This window comes from Sinocyclocheilus rhinocerous, unplaced genomic scaffold (genome assembly GCF_001515625.1).
Source record: "Sinocyclocheilus rhinocerous isolate Xijiao unplaced genomic scaffold, SAMN03320098_v1.1 scaffold1121, whole genome shotgun sequence".
NCBI classification, from domain to species: Eukaryota; Metazoa; Chordata; class Actinopteri; order Cypriniformes; family Cyprinidae; genus Sinocyclocheilus; species Sinocyclocheilus rhinocerous.
This window is the reverse complement of record NW_015670367.1, coordinates 139106-160593: the sequence shown is the minus strand read 5'-3', so window position 1 is coordinate 160593 and position 21488 is coordinate 139106. Positions and strand designations below refer to the sequence as shown.

The 21488-nt window shown below is 38.7% G+C and overlaps 1 protein-coding gene across 1 annotated transcript in view; it reads right to left on the bottom strand.

The window, feature by feature from the left end:
• Positions 1–1355: 1355 nt before the first annotated feature.
• The window catches only part of LOC107734112 (misshapen-like kinase 1), a 34213-nt gene continuing 14080 nt past the window's right edge, over positions 1356–21488 (bottom strand). The window contains exons 10-30 of the mRNA XM_016545965.1: positions 21332–21442; positions 20566–20652; positions 18543–18719; positions 18302–18463; positions 16796–17062; positions 16529–16608; positions 16341–16444; positions 15285–15379; positions 15026–15049; positions 12053–12201; positions 11854–11974; positions 10514–10630; positions 10245–10356; positions 9261–9416; positions 8729–8872; positions 8465–8599; positions 8162–8262; positions 7501–7650; positions 7137–7296; positions 5198–5337; positions 1356–4375 (exon numbers count right to left, since the gene is read on the bottom strand). Coding sequence (XP_016401451.1) covers positions 4292–4375; positions 5198–5337; positions 7137–7296; positions 7501–7650; positions 8162–8262; positions 8465–8599; positions 8729–8872; positions 9261–9416; positions 10245–10356; positions 10514–10630; positions 11854–11974; positions 12053–12201; positions 15026–15049; positions 15285–15379; positions 16341–16444; positions 16529–16608; positions 16796–17062; positions 18302–18463; positions 18543–18719; positions 20566–20652; positions 21332–21442 — 2676 coding nt within the window. The 3' untranslated portion in view covers positions 1356–4291. The remainder of the gene's footprint in view (positions 4376–5197; positions 5338–7136; positions 7297–7500; positions 7651–8161; positions 8263–8464; positions 8600–8728; positions 8873–9260; positions 9417–10244; positions 10357–10513; positions 10631–11853; positions 11975–12052; positions 12202–15025; positions 15050–15284; positions 15380–16340; positions 16445–16528; positions 16609–16795; positions 17063–18301; positions 18464–18542; positions 18720–20565; positions 20653–21331; positions 21443–21488) is intronic.

Below are 21488 nucleotides of genomic sequence, written 5' to 3'. Positions count from 1 at the left end.
TATATTTTTTAAAGAATAATACAATCTAATAAAATGAGCTTGAAGGAATAAAGAGTTACACCATTTTAACAGAGATCAAGTTATTTTTAATTTTCAAATAATGCTGTATTGAGACATTACAGACTTGTGAATGCATTCAATCTTTAAAATGACTTAAAATCAACTGAAGCATTCCCTCTCCTAAACAGAAACACTAAAAATATGTCCGAAACATCTACTTTTTTTTCTGAAACATAAAAACTTTTAAAAACTAAATGAAAAGAATGATAATCAACCCATCACAGAGGATCAACTTTATCAAGACCTCCAAAACAACCTTTAACCCCTCCTGGCTACTGCTATGAGATTGAACCAAAATCACAAAGTAAAAGAACTACAAATCATGAACTTTTTCTTTTTCTTTGGAGTAGTAAATATTTTACAAAAATCAGCTAAGGGATTAACTTTGTATTACTAGAGAACGACAAGAGAAATGTCACGTGTTAGCATAGTGCTAATAGCATGTAGAGTAGATAAATTTCTCAAACACAGCAGTAAAGGCCTTAAAACGAAAACCAGACAGCTCCGCATCTCTCGAAGACTGCTACACATTAACTAGTCTAGCTTTTTAAAGACCGACTGGTTTAAAATGATGCTCTCGTTGGATATAAAGGAGAACAGGCATTTCAATGATAAAGATTGGTTCAGATCTGGGGGATGGAGTGTAAAATATCATATTTACATGTGCACCTAAACCATGGATTCTGTAAAAGTCTAACAAGCCTTCAATCCAACAGATCAGTTTAATAGACCAGAATAAAACAAACTGATTACATTCAATAACGTCCACAATAAAGCCAACAACGTGTGCACCTTCAGAACAACCCCTGACACATGGAATTACATTTCAATACAAGCTTTTGTGCTGTGGTCAGCTGCTGTGGAAAGACTAAAATGTTCAATTGGTCAGTGGCATTTACAAACATGACCGGAGTCGCATCTGTGGCTTGAGTCCAGTGATGATGAATGTATGTTTGACCATTCTGGTCCTCAATCGCTGTCGACTGGTCTTGGTCTACATTTCCCCCACTCTTTTTCCTCTGAGGGAATAATGAACAGCACACACGCAGATCAAAAATAGCTCTCCTATTCACACATGCACAGTCACACACCCACACGCTCTCTTTTATAACACTCGCTTGGAAAAAGGGCTACTGAACGTACAGCCGTATGTACAGCTCGACAGGGAGAAGCTTTGTGCTCGAATGATTATACTTCAACCAGAGAAATGCTATTTATCAATGCATTCTTTTATTCAGTTCTATTGATAAGGTTATGTTCATCAAATTATTTTTTATATAAATTTACATTCCATTCATTTCCACCATCCCGACAGGCCATTGTAATCTTAATATAAACTCCTTATCTAATTTGCAAAACCATTTAATTTCGTTATTCATTACATCATAATTCTTCTTTAAAAACATAAAATCTGTCAATCCAGTAGTGTGAACACAATTATACACATTTACTATTAAACAAAGGCAAAATCGCACCAAATTCCAAGAGCTCTTGGGAATGCTGGGGACTGTTACATCACACGCATGCGAGCAGCTCCTCACCATGACAACCCGAACCTTTCGTGAACCTCCAGCATGAAAACCAGAGGCTTTCCCTGTTTGGCCAAACGATATAGCCACTGATATACGAGCTACAAGCATCACCATCACGCACTCCACAACATGCTCGTCTTGTCATGTAAATGTAGGGCGTTTGGACTGTAATATGGTGGTAAGCAAACATCTAAATACTGCCTTCAAACTGGAGGAATGAACTCATTATGGCATGGCTTTTGTGCTAAAACAGAGTGAGAAGAGCCTGTTTTGGTGCTCTGGCTATTGTCAGTTTAAGTGCACTTTGTTGGCACAAGACCCCTAACTGGACTTTTCTCTTCCCTGAACTTCAGTTCTTATTAAAACAATCACATGCTCAACGCTCTCCCACACACACATGCACACAATCAAGCAAATACACCCAACCCAAGGCACTGTTATTTCAGTAAACATGGCAGTTTGATTTACTAAGCAGGGAAATGCTTAAGTTCTATAGCAAGTAAGAGAGTAAGTAAGGGGCACAAACGAAGTAAGTCTCAGAGAGAGTGAATCTGTCATAATGGCACAGTAGCCTACAAGTTCGGTTTGATTTTGCCCACTAACAGATGATGAACAATCGAACTATAAGCCCCCGCCTCTCTCGGAAATGCAACTATTTATAATTATTTGTCTGAAGTGTTGCACTGCCATATTTTAATAATGACTTACTGAATGTGTCATCTGTATTTAGTTTTGTCTAGACTGTGCGACAGCAGGCAATATGTCCAGTGGGAGGGGCTATTAGGTAATAGATGATGATTGTACCGCCACAAGCTACTGTACAAATCAGTGCAAAAATTATTTAGTGTTAATAACTAGAAAACTGTTTAGGAGGGACAGAGTGCATCAAATATTCTATTCTGTGATCAGTGTACACAAACTTTTATTTGTAAAGGCAGCATTTAAGCGATATAATGGTATAATACCATCTTCATCAAATAGGGAAAGAGAAAAGACTAGATTGTGAAGGTATTCTTTTTAGGTAAATGTAGATTATCTGCATGGAAATGAGTGAAAGGCTTGAGAAAAATCTCTAGTCTAGTATTGCAGAGCTGGAGACAGTAACACCAGGCACAAACCTGTCAATAATCCTTAAACTATTGCTTTATACTGATCCTACTATATGTTACTGATTAATATTTCCCACTGATACTCACTCACTCCCGCACACACGTGCAGCTCACTGGCACACTGTCAGATAAACAAAAGAATATTCTTGCTCCGATCCACCCAAGTCTTCATCTAAAACATGACGTTTGTGTTGCTAATGGTGGGGTCCAAATATCAAAGAAAAAAGTCTGATCAAATGCACACATCCCTGATGAACTACAAGCCTGCCTAAAAAAACTACACCTCCCATAAGCAAGCAATTTTGACAGCACAAACACATGACTCAGTTATGAAATCACTCTCAAGTGTATTACGCAGTCGTGTAGCGATTGAACTCCTAAAAAAAAAATCATGTGCCTACTGAATACAAATGAGATCTAAATACGATCATGGCTGCTATTTACAATTTACATTGTGAACTATACGTTTATGCTGCCAAAAAAACGCTTTCAATCATATCCGGAGTAGCTTACTGTATCTTCCTGTCTAAAATCAAAATAACCCAAGAGGAACTCCCTCGTAAAACTTCGAACAAGAACGAGCACACAGCACGTATTGCAATAGAACAGCTATAGAACAGCAGATAATAAAAGTCGGAGTAATACCAAATACGCTTACGTACGGAGAATATCAAACTGTAGTAGATATGATGATACTTCCCACATAGAAAGAAAAAAAGTGCTTTGAAAAGCGAAAACCAGAGACTGTTGCTCCATTGTGGGTGACTAGTGGAAAAGCAAAACGCTGGATCCTGCTCCGTAAGCGGCCACCACCGTTCCCATCGAACAAACAGTTTGGTGACACAGGCGTCAGATTATTGTTTATACATCAAGAAAGCGAAAACCTTCCCTTGCTCAGAAGGGAAGCCGTCTCAGAATATGTTAAAACTTATATTTTTAAATCAGTTTCTATACTTCTACTTGTTGAAAGAAAACGTTATATCACTTTTATCTGGAACTCTGAATGCAACCAAGAACAATCGACTACTACACTATACAGTGGAAATGGAAAATTACAGATGTTGCAGTACCACATTCACACCACTGCAGTTTCAAGTTGTTTCTGCTGCTTGAAGTAGCTTATAAAGTCTCTCAAACACACGCACACCGCTGCTGCGTCACAAGACGAGCAACAATTGAACGATTCTCGTAGTTTACACACATTTCTAGTAGAATAATGTACAATTAGTCTTTTTGTCTGGTCCTAAAAAGGTCAGAAACATTAGCAGTGAGGAACATTGGCCCCAGTGAGCTGAAAGCTAACCCATGTGGAATCAGATGAACACAACATTGCTCTGTCAGAGGTCAGCAGCGCGCTCATGGCAGACGCACGCACGCCTTGTACAGTTGGCTCAGAGATCACAGCAGAATGAAGTGTCTTCAGGAAGATGTGAAGTAAATAACTGTGTGTTCTATATGGAGGTTTGTGCAGGAGTGTGTGTGTGTATTTACAGAGTGTGAGAGTGTATGTGGGTGTTATTATCTGTGAGGACTATCTCTTCAGTGTTTGTATGTGTGCACAGCAGAATCTATGTTCATGTGGCAGCTCTTTCACCAGTTCATAATGCAGTTTCTGTTGAGAGTCATGAAGTAGACTTGACTGCTGCCACCTGAGCGCACTGATGCAAAAAACACCTAAAAAGAGAGAAAGAAAAAAAAACATGATTACAGCGTAAAGTGGACAAGCTTTGTGAGAAGATAATTTTTCCGTGTAATTCAACTGAATTGATATTCAGTTCATTGTATTAAATAATATTTTTTAATTATTACCTTATTTTAATGACTAAAAACTTAATATTTAGCTCCGTCTCAAATTTTGCATGCAGCCCTGCATTATTTTCCTTTATTACAAAATATATACCATTCCCTTAAAGTAACGTCAGTTTTTCTCGACGGGAGAATCTCCTTTCATTTTCTCAATTTTTCTTTCCTTTAGCTCAAATAGTAGAGCATGGTGATAGCAATGCCAAGGGAAAGAATGGACTGATCAAATAAATAAAACAAATAAATGACGATCTTAAATGCAATGCAAGTTGCTTTGCATAAAAGCATCTTCAAAATGCACAAATGTAAATGTAATTTTTACACAAATTGTTTGTCAAGCACAACCATTCAATTCTGTTACCCATTATTTATTTATTTTTAAACATTTTGTTGATGTTTATCTAATATTGCTAGGGGAAAAAAAAAAAAATCACACAATTTATGGGTTTCGTCCTATATTTTGGCAGCAAATTGAGTGAACTGCAGTGAATTGAAAAACTAGCAGACATCATAGAACATGAACAGAATATAAAAACTTTTTTTTCCCCCTTAAACAACTATTAACAATTTATTTTCACCACCTGAGGTATGGTTAAGTATCCACTTTAGCATCTACTTTTCTTTTGAAAAAGTAAAGTGGCCCTATTTTGTACCCCATTTGTGTAAAGTGCTGTGTATGTGAAAATGTATCACCTTGTCGTTTCTTTCACACAGGAACTTGAGCCTCTGAGCTCTCTTGTGCATGAAGACTCCATCCAGATGTCCCGTCTCAACAGAACGGATCTCAATGGCTTTCTCTCCCCAGCCCATAATCTGATTAGAGCAGATGTGGGCTACACGCAAAACACAAATACAAGGACATTAGAATATTTTATCATTCACTTCATTAACACCGTCTCTACAAAAATATCTACTGCAACAACTCAATCCCCTGCTATATAATTCAAGGTAATGCGTTTTCATCCAGACAAGACTACACCATGCATTTCACCAATTTTACAATTCTGTAAAAAAAATATGAGGGCTATATATACACAAAATTCCATGCTTTTCTGTATCAAGGCATAATAAAAAAAATCATATGGTCCTTGGCAGGTCTTAAAATTTGAAAAATAAAACCTCAGATGAACAACAACACATGACATATCACACTGTCATTATTTATTTAGCAAAAATAAATCCAATATGGAAAAGCAACGGGTGACAAACTAGGGACACCCTATGAGTCAGTTGCTTGTAGATCCACTTTTAGCAGCAATAAAAGTAATCATTTTCTGTATGACTTTATCAGTCTCTCAGATCGTTCTGGATGAGTTTTGGCTCACTCTTCTTTACAACGTTGCTCCAGTTTATTGAGGTTTGTGGGTATTTGTTAATGCTCAGCTCTATCCCCAGCATTTCAGTCAGGCTGAGGTCTGGATTTTGACTGGGCTATTGCAACACCTTGATTTCTTTTCTTTTTCAGCCATTCTGTTGTAGATTTGCTGGTGTGCTTGGGATCATTGTCCTGTTGCATGACCCAATCTTGGCCAAGCTTTAGCTGTCAGAGGGATGGCCTCACATTTGACTCTGGAATACTTTGATATACAGAGGAGCTCATGGTCGACTCAATGACTGTGAGGTGCTCAGGTCCTGTGGCTACAAGACAAGCCCAAAATCATCACCCCTCCACCAGCATGCTTGACTTTTGCTATGAGGTGTTTGTGCCGATATGCTCTTTAGGTTTTCACCAAACGTGGCGCTGTGCATTATGGCCAAACATCTCCACTTTGATCTCGTCTGTTCAAAGGACATTGTTGTAGAAATCTTATGGTTTGTTCAGATGCAGCTTTGCAAACCAAAGCTATCCTGCCATGTTATTTTTTAGAGAAAAGAGGCTTTCTTCTGGCAACCCTTCCAAACATGCCATACCGGTCTGGTTTTTTTCTAATTGCACTGTCACAAACTTCATAATTTAACATGTTAACTGAGGCCTGTAGAGTCTGAGGTGTAGTTCCTGGGTTGTCTCAGAGTATTGTATGGTTTGACCATGGGGTGAATTTCCTGGGACATCCACTCCTGGGAAGATTGGTGTCTGTCTTGAATGTCTTCCACTTGTGAATAATCTTCCTCATTGTGGAATGATGGACTTCAAATTGTTTGGAAATTGCCGCATTACCCTTCCCAGAATGATGGCAGCAACAATTGCTTCTGTAAGATCATTGCTGATGTCTTTCCTCTTTGGCATTGTGGTAACACACACCTGAAGACTCCAGACCAGCAAACTGCCAAAACTTCTGCTTTAATAGAGGTGCTCACACTGGCTGATGATCAGTTAATCAAAGGTATTTGATTAGCAGTGCCTGACTGTTACTTACCCTCTTAATTCCCATCTTAACAGTAAGGGTGTTCTTAGTTTTTCACACATGGCTTTTCCATTTTGGCCTAGTTTTTGATAAATAAATAATGACACGGTGTGATATGTCATGCGTTGATGTTCATCTGAGGATTTATTTTCCAAAATGTAAGACCTGCTAAGAATCCGATGATTTTATATGTCGTCCTGATACGGAATACCATGGAATTCAACAGGGTGTCCTTTCTTTTTCACATGACTGTATATGTGTGTGTGTGTGAGTGAATGTATACTTGCCTACAGATGTGGGCATTTCTCCCCACTGCAGCACCACATCTTTAATGATACGTCCATATGTGTTGACATAAACACCCTCATCCTCATAACACAACAGCATCTCCATCCCATCTGAATTGGGCAGGAACACGATGGCATGAGGAGTCACCTGTGACTGGATCTACAGAGACAGACAGATATGCAGAGAGCAAGAGGGAGTGAAAGAGAGGAACAGAGGTCAAAGGAGATTTATCTTTCTGAAGATATATAAGATACCATAAAACTTTTCTCTTCATTTTACAATTGACCCACAAATCACTGTTCACTCCCATGTGATCCAGTGCATTCTTGTGAAAAAAAAAAACTTTACGACAGCATAACTCACATGTACAGGAATGTAGATGTCATAGTTGTTTCCAGAGTCAACATCAATGGCATGGAAGCCAGCACTTGACCCATAGATGACCTTTAACCTCTGACCCTCTTCCACTGTGAGGTCAACCAACAGAGGCCTATGTGGCAGGTCTCCAAATGACTGAGAAGAAAGACACAAATAAGCAAGAGACTGAAAGTATAGCACATTACAGAGATGATGCTCACAAAAAACGGTTTATCTCAAATAATTTGGTACTTGGTTACTTTCTATTACTTTTAACATACAGTACAGCAAGCAATATTTATTATAACTTGCGCTACCATTCACAAGTTTGGACAGTAAGATTTTTTTAATGGTTTTGAAATCACTTTTGAAATCTTTTTGAACTCTTATACTCACCAAGGCTGCATTCAAAAATCAGTAAAAAAAAACAAAACAGTAATATTGTGAAATATCATACATGAAAATAACTGTTTTCTATTTTAATATATTTTAAAATTTTATTTATTCCTGTGACAGCAAAGCTGAATTTTATAATATAACGATTTGGTGCTCAAGTAACACAAACTCCTGAATTTTTTTTAAACATTAGAATGCCCAGCAAACCCCATGTAAGCTGTGTACATGATAAATAAAACAATCAGACATTAAAACAAACTAGTGTCTCTACCTTGAAGGCCATGAATTTGTGGTAAGGTTTGGGAGCCCAGGCGTAAACCTCCACTGCATTCTTCATAGCGATAACCAGAAACTTAATCCTTTCATATTTCACTGGGAAAATAAACAAAAATGTTCACAGCAAAGGTGATATATGACATGAAGTACTTTAGAAGAGTTTGAGTGCAAAGTTAAAGTATTTTGCCTGAGGTCTTCTAAACTACCTACATTTCACACTGTAGTAGTGCATACTTTCGCCAATTTCTTGTGGCCTTTTCTTTGTGCATAATTAAGCACTCTGTACATGCACACTTACCAACTTTGTAGTGCACACAGCCCTCCATTTCCCCTACAGTGGTCCAGCCCTGTTTCTTCTCCACCTCTGGGTCATTATGGAGGATTTTATTTCTCAGCCAGGCCAGATAATATACACGCACCTTATTCTTCTTGCCTGAGAGAGAGATACTAAACATGAAGAGCCTAAAAATGAAAGGTGTGGTTGCATGTATCCATGTGTCCTGATAGTGATGAGTAGATGCATGTGTGTATGTGTAAAGTGACGAATAGGCCCGTGTGTAACCTGATATAGTGATAAGGAGGTTCAGTCCCTCCAGAACATCCATCTGCTGAAACCTGCGCGAGTTGATAAGTGAATAAACTTTCCCCTGGCCGCTCCGATCCAGCAGCTTTAGACCGTTCTCTGTCCCTACCAGCAGATTCACACCTGACAGAACGAACACCGTTATAACACATACACACACTCATATATAAACACAACACCCTCATGACCTAACAAACAGTTTTAGAGAGCTATTCTGAAAATAAAAGTTTGTCAAGCTTCAGACTTCTTTGTAGGAGTTCAAAATGGCAGAAAGCTGTATGGTGAAACTTGGAAAAAGTATTGAATTTAATAGGCCCCAAAAAATGTTTGGCGCAATGAACTTAAACCAAATTATTCCACAGTTCCAATGCTTTTTGGTCTTGTTTTATGCACTTTGGCCAGAGGGTGGCACTGCCATCAAACTAGTCTTGAACGTTGACGGAATTAAGGAAATGACAATAGAAAGTTCACATACACACATCTACACAAACGGCTCTTGTTCATCTCTTACCCCAGAGAGCAGCACAGAGGATCTCAGAGTTGAATCTCTTCTTGTATTTGCGGATTTCAGGAGTGTCACTAACTGGACGAGTGTTGGTGGGATTGACATTAACCATGGAGCCTTTCCTCACCTCCATCTTCAACTGCTCAAAACGAGAGCCCAGACCTACAACACCCACAAACAACACAAGCAAAGAACCGAGAAACACAGCAGTGAGTGATTGTGTCATCTGTCAGCAATACCTTCACAACAACGAAGCAATGATGGGGGATCTACACTGCAAAAAAAAAAAAAAGTTTTTTTAAAGTTTTTTTTTTTTTTTTGGTTTGGTTTTCCTTTACAAATATATGGCATCTTTAAAACAAGAAGTCCTATCTCTCACAATTGTGTTTCTCAAGTACATATATTAAGTATATTTATTATTAGAAAACAAGACCAAAATACTGATCAATATTCACATGTTTTTCAAGTGTATTTAACCTGTGCACAAACACTACCATTCAAAAGTTTGGTTAAAAAAAAGATTTAAAATAAATAAGTAAATGAATACTTTTATTCAGAAAGGGTGTATTTAAACCAATCAAAAAGGGTTAAGTTTCTAAAAGTTTCCACAAAAATACCAGCACAACAGTTATCATCATTAACATTCATAAGATATGTTTATTGAGCAGCAAATCAGCATATCAGAATGATTTCTGAATGATTATGTGACACTGAAGACTGGCGTAATGATGCTGAAAATTCAGCTGAGACATCACAGGAATAAATTTCATTTTAAAATATAGTAAAATAGAAAGCAGCTATTTTAAATTGTAATAATATTTCATAATATTACCGTTTTTGCTATAATGTTGATTAAATAAATGTATCCTTGGTGAGAATAAGAGACTTTTTCAGAAACATTAACAACGTTTTACCGACCCCAAACCATTGAACGGATGTGTCTCTGGGTAACAAATACCCCAGTAACAGTCAGCTAAATTAATACCATACCTCCAACAGACATATTATCGCCTGTGCCCCCTGATGGCTGGTACATCCCAAGGTCCACAAAGGTAGTAAAAGAGGACTTTCCAGAGGCCTTCACCAATCCCCTGGACTGATACTGAAATTGATTGCATGATCTGAGTTAACCAATCAGCTGCACACATTGTGCAATGTTTCTGTTAATGACTCAAATAAACAAAGAAAGAAAACATGATACAATTATATACACGGTGGAGAGAATGAAGCTTTAAAAGTTAGGTGGGCAGAGAGCTCACATCATAGGCAGAGTCTTTCCCAGGGGAAGAGTGGGAGGCAGAGTCTGTGGGAGAGTGGGAGGGCTGAACCACATCAGGCAGGTTGGTGTATCCATTATGACTACGCTTCTCTGGAGTCTGCCAGAAACAAACACACAAAAACAAACCCCAACCCCAGGAACGGTATTGTACATTTTTATTCAGATGACAGTAATTAATACCGATAATACAGTGCTTATCTTCTATTTTATTTATGTTTTTACCTTTTTGTGTGTTAAAATAACAACAACATGACTATAAACCAATCAAGAATTATATATAAATATTTTAAGTTCTGAAAATTAAATTACATGATTACATGCCAGCCACCCTGCTCTGTAATATATCAGCAACAGGGATATAAAAATTAGGGATGCACCAAAATGAAAATGCTGGGCTGAAACCAAAAACCAAAATTCTGGATGCACTTGGCTGAAAACCAAAACTCAAAATGCTTTTTAATAGTTATTGATTATTTTATTAAATAATATAAAATCATTTTGTAAGACTTGTTAATTTAACTTTAACATAATTTTAATGTCACTGAATTTAAAAAATACAAGCCAGTAAAATAACCACACTTTTACTGACAGTAAAACAATAAAATTGGACAGAAAATATATTAATATTAAATATCAATATATATTTTTTTAATTATCCAAATAATGTATAGTCCTACAAAGCTATTACTACATAGTGCCATGAGAGGGTAGAGTCATTTTACCAGCGTTGCCCAGCACAGCTGTACTACACCATGTTACAGCACAGTACCGCTATCGCAAATAGTAACAAGTAAACTACATAGAAATTTCCTGTCAGCACGTTATTTGAGCGGACTTTGCTTTTAGCATGAGCATGAATAGTAGAGTGGAGCGTTCACATGGGCCATAAGCAACTCAGCAGAACGCACATTCATAGAGCAGAATACTGAGTAGAGCGTCACACCGCACAGTGACGACGGCTAGAGGGAGAGTGAAACCTGCTTGCTGAACACTGCCAAGCTGTGCGCTATATATTTTCAGCTCATGTTTTTGGATGTTTTTCTCTTTCGGCCAAAAACCAAAAATGCCACTTTAGGCCGATAATTTTTCGGCAGCTGAAATTTTGGTGCATCCCTATTAAAAATATAACATAAAATAATTTTTTATCCCATAACCCCATCCCTAAACATAACCCTTGCAGAAAACTTTTTTTGAATCATGGGTACAGCTAGATGTACTCATCATGTTGGGGTAAAGATCTGAAACCTGAATACACATTACAAGGATATTTAGTCATCATAATGTAGAAAGAAAAAAAAACAGTAAACACACGCATCTTACCCTCTGTACAAGCATGGTTTGGTCTCCATACCCCCCGGCACGTTCTTCGTCTCCTCCTTCACCTTCCTCCTCCTCATGGACCACCATAGTGTTCACAGAGTCAGAATCTGCATCACGTGGGCTGATAAACGCATTCAAAGAAAAATATGAAAAATGAAACCAAAAAACAGTGATACATTCACACATTGTTGTCTTGTACCGGTCAGTAGGGCTTTCCTCTTCTGCTCCCTCTCCACTCTCACTCTCTTCACTGCTCTCACTGCTTTCTGAGGAAGAGGAGTAGTCATTAGCCTTCACCGGGGGCCGCGGCTGCTCCTCTGCCCGCTCCTTAGAGTACAGACCGTGGTCCTGTTCACAGGAGGAAGAAATCAACAGGCAAGTGAGAAACACTTCATCACACGTCACATATCTGCAGTCATCATTACATTAACATTAGATCTCTCCAGAATGAGTCGGACCATGTTTTTATCATGCATTCTTTTAAAAGCTATATGGAGTGCGGAGGGTGTGGTGTGAGCTTGGGATCTTGGTTGGAGAGGGTGAATGTGGTCACACAAAGACCATGAGTGTGGGATTGTCCCTCCACAGATGCTGATGGTTGTGGACTGGTGTTCAGTTGAAATCAACAGGACAGACTTCTGAGAGAGACGCGAGAATCTACACAATGGTCCAAGATGCTTGTGTACATAGCACATCCTATGTGAATGGCTTTTAATGGAATAGTTCACCCAAAAATAAATATTCTGTCATCCTTTCTTTAATATTTATTTATATTAAATCCATATATATTTATATTTATCCATACAAAGTTAATGGGGTTCAAAACAACACAAGACCCCAGTGACTGATTGTATGGACAAAAAAAAGATATATCTCTTCATTTATTTGCAAAAATCATTTATTTGCAAAATACAGTAAAAAAACAATAATATTATGAATTATTACAACTTTTTATAACTTTTTTATTTGAATATATTTTATAATGTAATTTATTCCTGTGATGGCAAAATTGAATTTTCAGCAGCCATTACTCCAGCATTCAGTGAGACAAGATCCTTCAGAAATCATTCTAAAAGGAGTGCTCAAAAATGCTCAAAAAACATTTCTAATTATTATCAGTGTTGAAAACCATGGGAATGAAAATCATTTGTAACATTATACAAGGCTTTACTGTCACTTTTGATCAAATTAATTCATCCTTGCTAAATAAAAGTAGTCATTTCTTAAAGGGGTCCTATTATGCTTTTTCACTTTTTGTATTTTAGTCAGTGTGTATGTTTGGGCATAAAAAAGATCTAGAAAGTTACAAATGCCAAGGGCCACTCCAAAGGGAGATATTTCGTTTTTTAAAAATCCCTTTTCACAAAGCGGCCCATTAGAATATCATTAAAATAATTCCCGCCTACGGAAATTCGAATGGTTGGGGGGTGGGGAGGGGCGAGGCCGTGGTTAGAAAGCTTGGCTGAGTGCATCAGACAAGACTAAGACGAAGAAAAAGTGCTGCTGTAGCGTCAAGTTTTCTTAAGTTATTACACATGCACCTGAATAATTATGTATGTAAATATGTGTTACAATTATGAAAACGTTTTTATAATAAATTGCTGACAGTACAATACTGGACAATGATGTAATCTGCAGAATTTACACTTCAATTATGAGATTTATGGTATAAATAAATTCAACTGTATAACAGTTTCACTGCAATTCATGTTATGTTAGAATTAAAGAACAATAAACATATTACATATTAACGTTGCACTTATCTGTACATAGTAAATGCAGTTATTGTTGACATCCTATCTAAAACGTGATTTAGACAAAAAAAACAAAACAAAACAACAATACCACTCTAATATGTCTTACAATATCCGTGCATGCAAAGGTTCTGCGCGATCCTCTTGCTCAATATTCTCGGGATCTGAATCCAGCTCAAATTGATATGGCAATATCGATGCCATCCTTAAAGGTGCAATAGGTGATTGTCTTCAGAAATTTTTTTTGTTATGCTGGTTGAAAGTCTCTTCACATCCCGATAGCAATCATTAAGTTAAGTGGTCTAAATGTATTTGTCTGTATTTATATATTCTGTGGAAGGTGTAGGATCAAGAAATGTTCGTCTAATCAAAACGTTCGGTCCGAGCGTTTTAATATGCTTTCCTACCTGCCTGTCAACGTATGTATTAGCATACCTCTGCGCACCGGGTTCGCGCAGACAGGATACTCATCAGCGCGTTCACGCACGCTGTGCAGACAGAGCAAGGATGGCAGGCAAACATCAACAAGCCGATCTTCCTTCCTGGTATTGTAGTACTTTTAAAGATTTCTCACCGGTGAATGACACATGATGTAGCCCAGCGGTTAATCCAGTCCTCGCGCCAGCTCGTTAGAAGTGAGCTACATGCATGAACTGTGTTCCGATCGATATGATCCCTACACAGTGTTCATTGCTCCCTACTCCCTGAGCAGGGGAAATCCGTTGAAGTTTACTTCACTTCGGAACATGGGCTGGAATTGGGAACCTGATGTAGCCTATTGTAGTAATGTTGTCTCTGGTCTGTGAGTGTAAATGCGTTCAGGGGGCGTGGCTTTGGACGGCGATTGCAGGAAGGGTGGGACGTTCGCTTTCAGTGCTATCAGGCTAAAGTTAGCATTTTCCAACATCTCCTATTGTACCTTTAACTAAACCGGAGCAGATGAACTTGCTGCTTTGGCAAGGGGCGGGGCAGTACTGATCTGAAACACCATCTAAGCCGTTCGTCAATCACAACGCACTGGGACAGGTTTTCTGTCAATATGGGGTGCTGTGTGTACATTAATGAGGAAAAAAAATTAACTTAAATGATTTTAGCAAATGGCTGCAATATAACAAAGAGTGAAAAATTTAAGGGGGTCTGAATACTTTCCGTACCCACTGTATATGTGATCCACTTGATTAATTCATCAGTACATCACATAATGCAATTAATAATATTGACAGCCTTGATATTTTTATTTTTTAAATCTTACTTGATTCATGCAGTGATTACCCAGAATTACATTTTCATGATTCATTATTTTCAACATGTAATGAAAAAACATTAATTAAGGCATTTATCCTCGTCCACATCATGAGATGATGTAATCATGCAAGAACACACCGACATCATGCTGATACACAGATACGGGCACTGACCTCTCCTATTGCTCTCTTATAGCTCTGAGGGCAGGAAGAGGGAGGAAAAGAGATTGATGAGAGGAGAGAGGGATGAGAAGGGTAAAGGGAGAGGAGGAAATGTAAGGAACAGAGGTTAGTGTTTAGAGGAGGGCTGAGGAGGGTGTGTTCATTCTATACAAGACACCGGTGAATGATTTGGGACTCTGTGCATGAGTGTGTGTATTTTTTTTTACATGCGACTTATGTTTATGTGAATGTATGCGTGTCTGTATCTCACCGCTGGTCTGCTGGGTCTGGATGAGGTTCGGGATTCCCCTGGTTTGTGTCGGCTGTCATGAGAAAGTGTGGGGGAGGAATCCATCTTGGACGAGCCTGAATTAAACCCACAACATTATACACTTTATTTTTAAGATTGTAGGGTTTGTCTGCAACAATTATAAAGGTTCCAAAAGGGGGGTTTCACCATAGAACAACCATTTTGGGTTCTCCAAAGAACCTTTCAGTCAATATTTCTTAAAAGAACCATTATTTTCTTAGTCTGAAGAACATTTGAATAATTTAAAGAACCTTTTTCCACTATAAATAAGCTTTTGTGCAATGGAAGGGTTCCATGGATGTTAAAGGTTCTTCGTGGAACCATACGTAGATTTTCAATTCAAGTTTATTGGCTTTATTGGCAATTCAAGATACCAATAAAGAACCTTTATTTTTAACAGTGTATCCAAAAAGAATAAACTTTTCCAACTTATTTTATTTCCAAATCAATGTTTTTCAATTGTGAATGTCCCCAAAAGGGGTTTTGTCCGATTTATCTATCTTCTCTATGAGTTGATGATATTTTCTTCTATTTATCCACTAATACTCATACAAGTTTTTCCTGTAGTTTCAAGTTCATTAAGCAATCCCACCAGGATTTCACGTACAATTACCTGTAAATATTTTTGTACATAATTACTGAAACTGTGGTCCTGGTACCCTATGCACAAGGCAATGGCGACACCAGCATAGAAATACTCATAATTCTGCTTTGCTGCAGGACAAGTGAACATGTATTGATTAATGCGTTTTGGCACTGAATTATGGATTTTGATTAGCTAATATTGCTTTTCCCCCTCTCAGGTTAACATTTTTTAAATGAAGATTTGTGTTGCTTGATTTCACTTCAAATTCCATGACTGCAAAATCACAAAATCCTGGAGGGACTGATTAAGACATTATTTAGTACGGTTATTAAGCTGTTGTCCCCACAACATAAGCCATTTCAGGTGGTAAGACTCTTGCAGGGAGATGTGGCTCCACAATGTTGGCAAAACCTGACCTACACAACACTCACTGAGTATGCGGTGTCTCTCTAGAGAGCCAGTCTGTGGCAGGTTGGACATGATGCTGATGCTATCTCCTCTCTCCCAGCGCTCATTGCGACTCAGATCAGGATTACTGACACAGAAAGAACACACAGTGCAGGAGTCAGTGCAGTCATATGATTTGTGCCACAGCTGGATGTGTGTATATGTCTGTTACCTTGCTCGAACTGGGTGTCTGATGCCGGAGGAGAGATTTGTGTTCAGTGCAGTGGCTATGGAGGCTGTTCTCTGAGGAATCTAAAAGAGAGAGGGGTGAGGAATTATGGGAAAACTGTACTTTAATGATTGTGATATTAATAATCACTTGATGGAATAAATATGCACCCACTGATTACATTGTCTATTTGCACATGCTGTTTTAGTGCCCAAACCGGATGAGTTTTACAAAACCTGTATGAAAGAGAAAAGCATTATTTTGTCTTACTTTAGGAGGTTGCTCAATCTCAGGAAGACGGATCCAGGGTCCCCGGTCGTCCCTCATTGGCCGAGACTGAGGGGCAGGGGTCTCTGAGGTGGGGTCAGAGTTTTGACGGACTAGTTCTCTGGAGTGTAGAGGACGAGGTGTGGGTGTGGGAGAGGGATCCTGGGTGGGGAAGGCGGACATGGTCTTAGTGGGCTGATCGCAAAGTGACTGAGAGCGAGGGACAGGAGCGGCGTACGGTTTTAACGGCACCAAGTGGGCCATCTGGAACTACGGCGGATGGGAGGGAGGACGAACGAACAGGAGAGGAGAGGAGATGAGACAGAAAGTAGTATGTCGATGTAAGCCGAAGGAAAGAGGGAGGGTGAAATGTTGGCCGTTTGGGCAAGGGCAAAGTTTTTTTTATTTGAGAAGTCAGGATGTTTTCACAAAAGGGGTTTAGAAGAGTGTTTTAGAGAGTGGAAATCAGTAAAGCAGTTGTGGAAAAATGGAAACAGAATTGTGTCATGCCAAGAAAGGAAACAGGCCACCGGGGTTGGGCAGCAGAGAAAGGTAGAAGATCCAGCGCAGGATACGCAAGTGAAGAGGAAGTTCCCAAAAATAATGGAGGATTACAGAGGAAGCAAGTGGGCCCCACAGGAAAGAAAGACAAGAAAAAAGAAAGTCATTGAACAGAGAGAGATACGAGTTAGCCAGAGCATGCAGCATTAAAGAACAGAAATGATGGCATCCTCCTGCTGATTACTATCCTTTCAAAAGTGTGGGGTCAGTGGGATTTTATTTTTCAATTAATATGATCAAAAGTGACAGTAAAGACATTTATAATGTTACGAAAAATATTTCAAATAAATCTGTTATTTTGATCATGGTTTCGACAAAAATATTAAGCAGAAGACTGTTTTCGGCATTGATAAGAAATGTCAACTGAACACCAAATCAGCATATTAGAATGATTTTTGAAGGAACAAGGACACTGAAGACTGAAGTAATTTAAATTGTAATAATATTTCACAACTTTGCTGTTTTTACTATAATTTTGATCAAATAAATGCAGCCTTGGAGAGCATAAGAGACTTATTTAAAAAAACATTAAAAATCTTCCTGACCACAAGCTTTTGAATGGTTGTGTACATGATTCAAAGAGATTAAATTACTGGGGTGGACACTGGACACTTACAAAATGTCTTTAGAAATCAACATACTGTTATGTATTTCCTTAACATTAAACATAAAACATTAACTGGAATACAGTTCAGAGCAGCCCATTTTTCTTTTGAGTTTCATCAGTCCAAAGTAGACTTTGATGCCATTCACATAGACATGCATTTGCTGTAAGTGCTATATTTTATGATTTTTTTTTACATTTTATATTCTTAAAAAAAACTCTCTGCATACTAGTTGAATGGACAGCCCTAATAATTTTATCACTGTTTTGGAGGTATGACCACTGAGTTTACCGAACTGAGATTTTACTGATTTACAGAGGGAATAAAATGACAGGTTGCACACCTTTCCCTGCCCACCCTGTGGTTCCACAGGTCTCTGCATTGGTGGGGTCTGTGCAGCTCCTGATTGGCTGATTGATTCAGAACGGGACTGGATATTGGTGTCAGAAACTGTAGTGCAGATTTTGGGAGAGCCCTGTCTGTTCAGTTTACTGCGCTCCTCAACCTGATAAACCAAACATAAGAGTTAATATTCTGACAGTTCAATTCAGAGAGCTACTGTCCTCAGCAGGTTGCAAGTGTACCTCTCTAGCCCAGGCCGGTTTGTTGTTCTCTAGGTTCTTGCTGTAGTGGTACATCTGTGGTTTCTTGTCTTGTTGCTGCTGCTGCTGCAGTGAGACGAGGTATGCGTGCTCCTGCTGCAGCTGTCTCTGAAGTCTCTCTGACTGTCTCTGCTCCTCCAGCTGTTTACGCTTATACTCCTACATACACGAACAAACAATTAATAACGGATTAACTAGCAAAATGTGACTACTGGAAAAACAATTAACATATAACACTAACAGCACACGGTCACATGCGCAAATACCCACACACACAAACATAAATATAAAACATATAACCCTTCACAATATGCAAATGAAATAATTATGAATTAATGAATAATCACACACAGAAACTAAATTATTTGAGTTTTACATTATTTTGAGATCATGGATCACATTTATGTTTGGTACAAGGTACAAAGTGTCTAGAGTTCAACTGAACAAAGAAAGAAAACCATTTCCTTAGCTGTACAATTCTTTCCTCAAACATTTAGAGCAAATGAACAATCTGAAAAATAGACGTAGTGTATTGGGTACATAGTAATGTAATTATTGCGTGTGACTATGTTGGTGCATTTTGATATTTAGTCCTTATCCCCAATTAAACTGTACATTTAAAATGAAACTAATCCAAGCAATATAAACGATCAAATCAACCCTTTATGAAACATTGACTAAAACACACACAGGGGTTTGACACATAAGTTTGATGAGTCTCACTTTAGTAAAGGTTCTTCTGCTTTAGAACAGGGGTCTAAATCAGGTTTATACTTCTCCAGGACCCAAAAACCCCCTCAGACCCCAGACGGTTAAACCTGTTGTGTTTTAAAATAATAAAAATAAAATACCTTTCAAAAGTTTGGGGTCAGTAGGTTTTTATACTTTAAGCAAAAATGCATTCGACTGATCAAAATGAAAATAAAGACATTTATAATGTCACAAAAGACTTCTATAAAAAAATTGATTCTGCTCTTTTGAACTTTCTATTCATTAAAGAATCCTATATTATGTGTCAATAAAAATGTTTCTTGAGCAGCAGATCAGCATTAGAATGATTTCTGAAGGATCATGTGACTCTGAAGACTGGAGTGATGGCTGCTGAAAATTCAGCTTTGACATCACAGGAATAAATTTAATATTTTTTTTTTAACATATTTTCAAATAGAAAACAGTTACTTTAAAGGGGTGGTTCACTGGTTTGTTTCTAGGCTTGATTGTGTTTATGGGGTGCAGTCTAACGTGTTAATGCTTAGTTTTTAAAAAAAGACATAATTAAAACCCAACCAACTTCTTTTTCAGCTGTCTTTGAGCTTAATAAAAGTTATTTGGTTTAAAGGGGTGGTTCACTGGGTTTTTTCTAGGCTTGATTGTGTTTATGGGTTGCAGTCTAACATGTGTTAATGCTTTGTTTTGAAAAAAACGCATAATTTTTCACATAATTTACCTTTATTCCACACCGCTCTGTCCCTTCTCTGAAAAACGCACTGATCATTTCCTGCTTTCATGAAGCCCCTCCCTCAGAAATAGGCTATGGGCTCTGATTGGTTAGCTAGCCCAGTGTGTTGTGATTGGCTAAACCGTCTCTAGTGCGAGTCTAAACGTCCCGCCCCTCAACCCAGCAGCATGTGCTCCGGTTGTATGATCGCCGGATCGGCTTTCACCGTGGACAAAGCGGAGTCGATTTTAATTTGGGAGGGTCAATGAAACATTATGCTCAACTTGGGCTTCTTAACTTTAGCTAACTTCAACTTAATATTGTATTTTTCTTTGATGCATATTTTCATAAACATTAGCTTGTGAGCAAACAATAACTGAAGACCCCTGCTCCAAAACATTCAAAAACAATCTGTTCCAAATTTCCCACTCTGCTACCAGGAGTCGCCTGATCATTAAAGCACTATCTAGGGGTCCTGTAACATGAGACACATCAAAACTGGCTGAGGACTGACATGACCAGAGCAAAGAAACAGAGGGAAGAGAAAGAAAGAAAGGTGTGTGTTACCATTAGCAATGCCTGCTCCTGCAGTAATTGCTGCTGCAGTATCTCTAACTGCCGCTGCTCTTCCTCCAACTTATGTCTTATAAACTCCTATAGAGAGAGGGATGGAGACAGAGAGAGAGAGAAATGGGGAGCAGTGGAGGAGGAAGAGACGGATCAGAATAGACGCACAAGGATGGAATAAAAAGATATTTGAGGGAGTGGACAGACACACCTGTCTGTGCAGCCTCTGAAGAAAGAGGCAGACATTTTAAAGAGGTGTTTCTGATGGGCTTTTTTAAAATGGCTGAAGACACTTCGATGGAGTGAAGAGATTTATTCCACGCGTTTCATTCACCTTCTGCGGTAGAGCCGTAACGTCACACCACTTTATAATCTTAAAATGGCGCGCAGCGAGTGTTTACAAGTGGTTCCTCTCACTCTGAGGAATGTGTTGTGTATGCGGTTGTTTTAAGGAGGACAACTGAAGAAAGTGTGATGTGAGGCATGTACATGTGAGGTCGTTTTGAAGAGTGTGTCCTGTGGCACATTGTGCACTAATTCATTCTGATTGGTCTTTTGTGTTTCTGTCAGTTTGAATTGTATTGAATGTAGAGCTGCACACGGCTCACCCACACACACACACACACACACACACACAGCGTTTGAGAGCCTGCTGCCATGGCAACCACTCCACAGACATTCCAGGGCCAGAGCTGTGCTGAGTGGAACACCCACGCTCTGCCGTGATTGGCTGGCTGGCTGCAGCTCCGTGGCTGTGATTGGTTACCTGCTCTCTCTCTGCCATCCTCCTGTCCTCCTCTCGTCTCATGTCATCAAGTCTACGGTGAGGAGCTTTATCCTGTTGCTGCCGCACCATCTCTCTCTCCTTCCTCTGTTGCTGTGCGTGCGTGTGTGTGTGTGTGTGTGTGTGTGTGTGTGTGTGT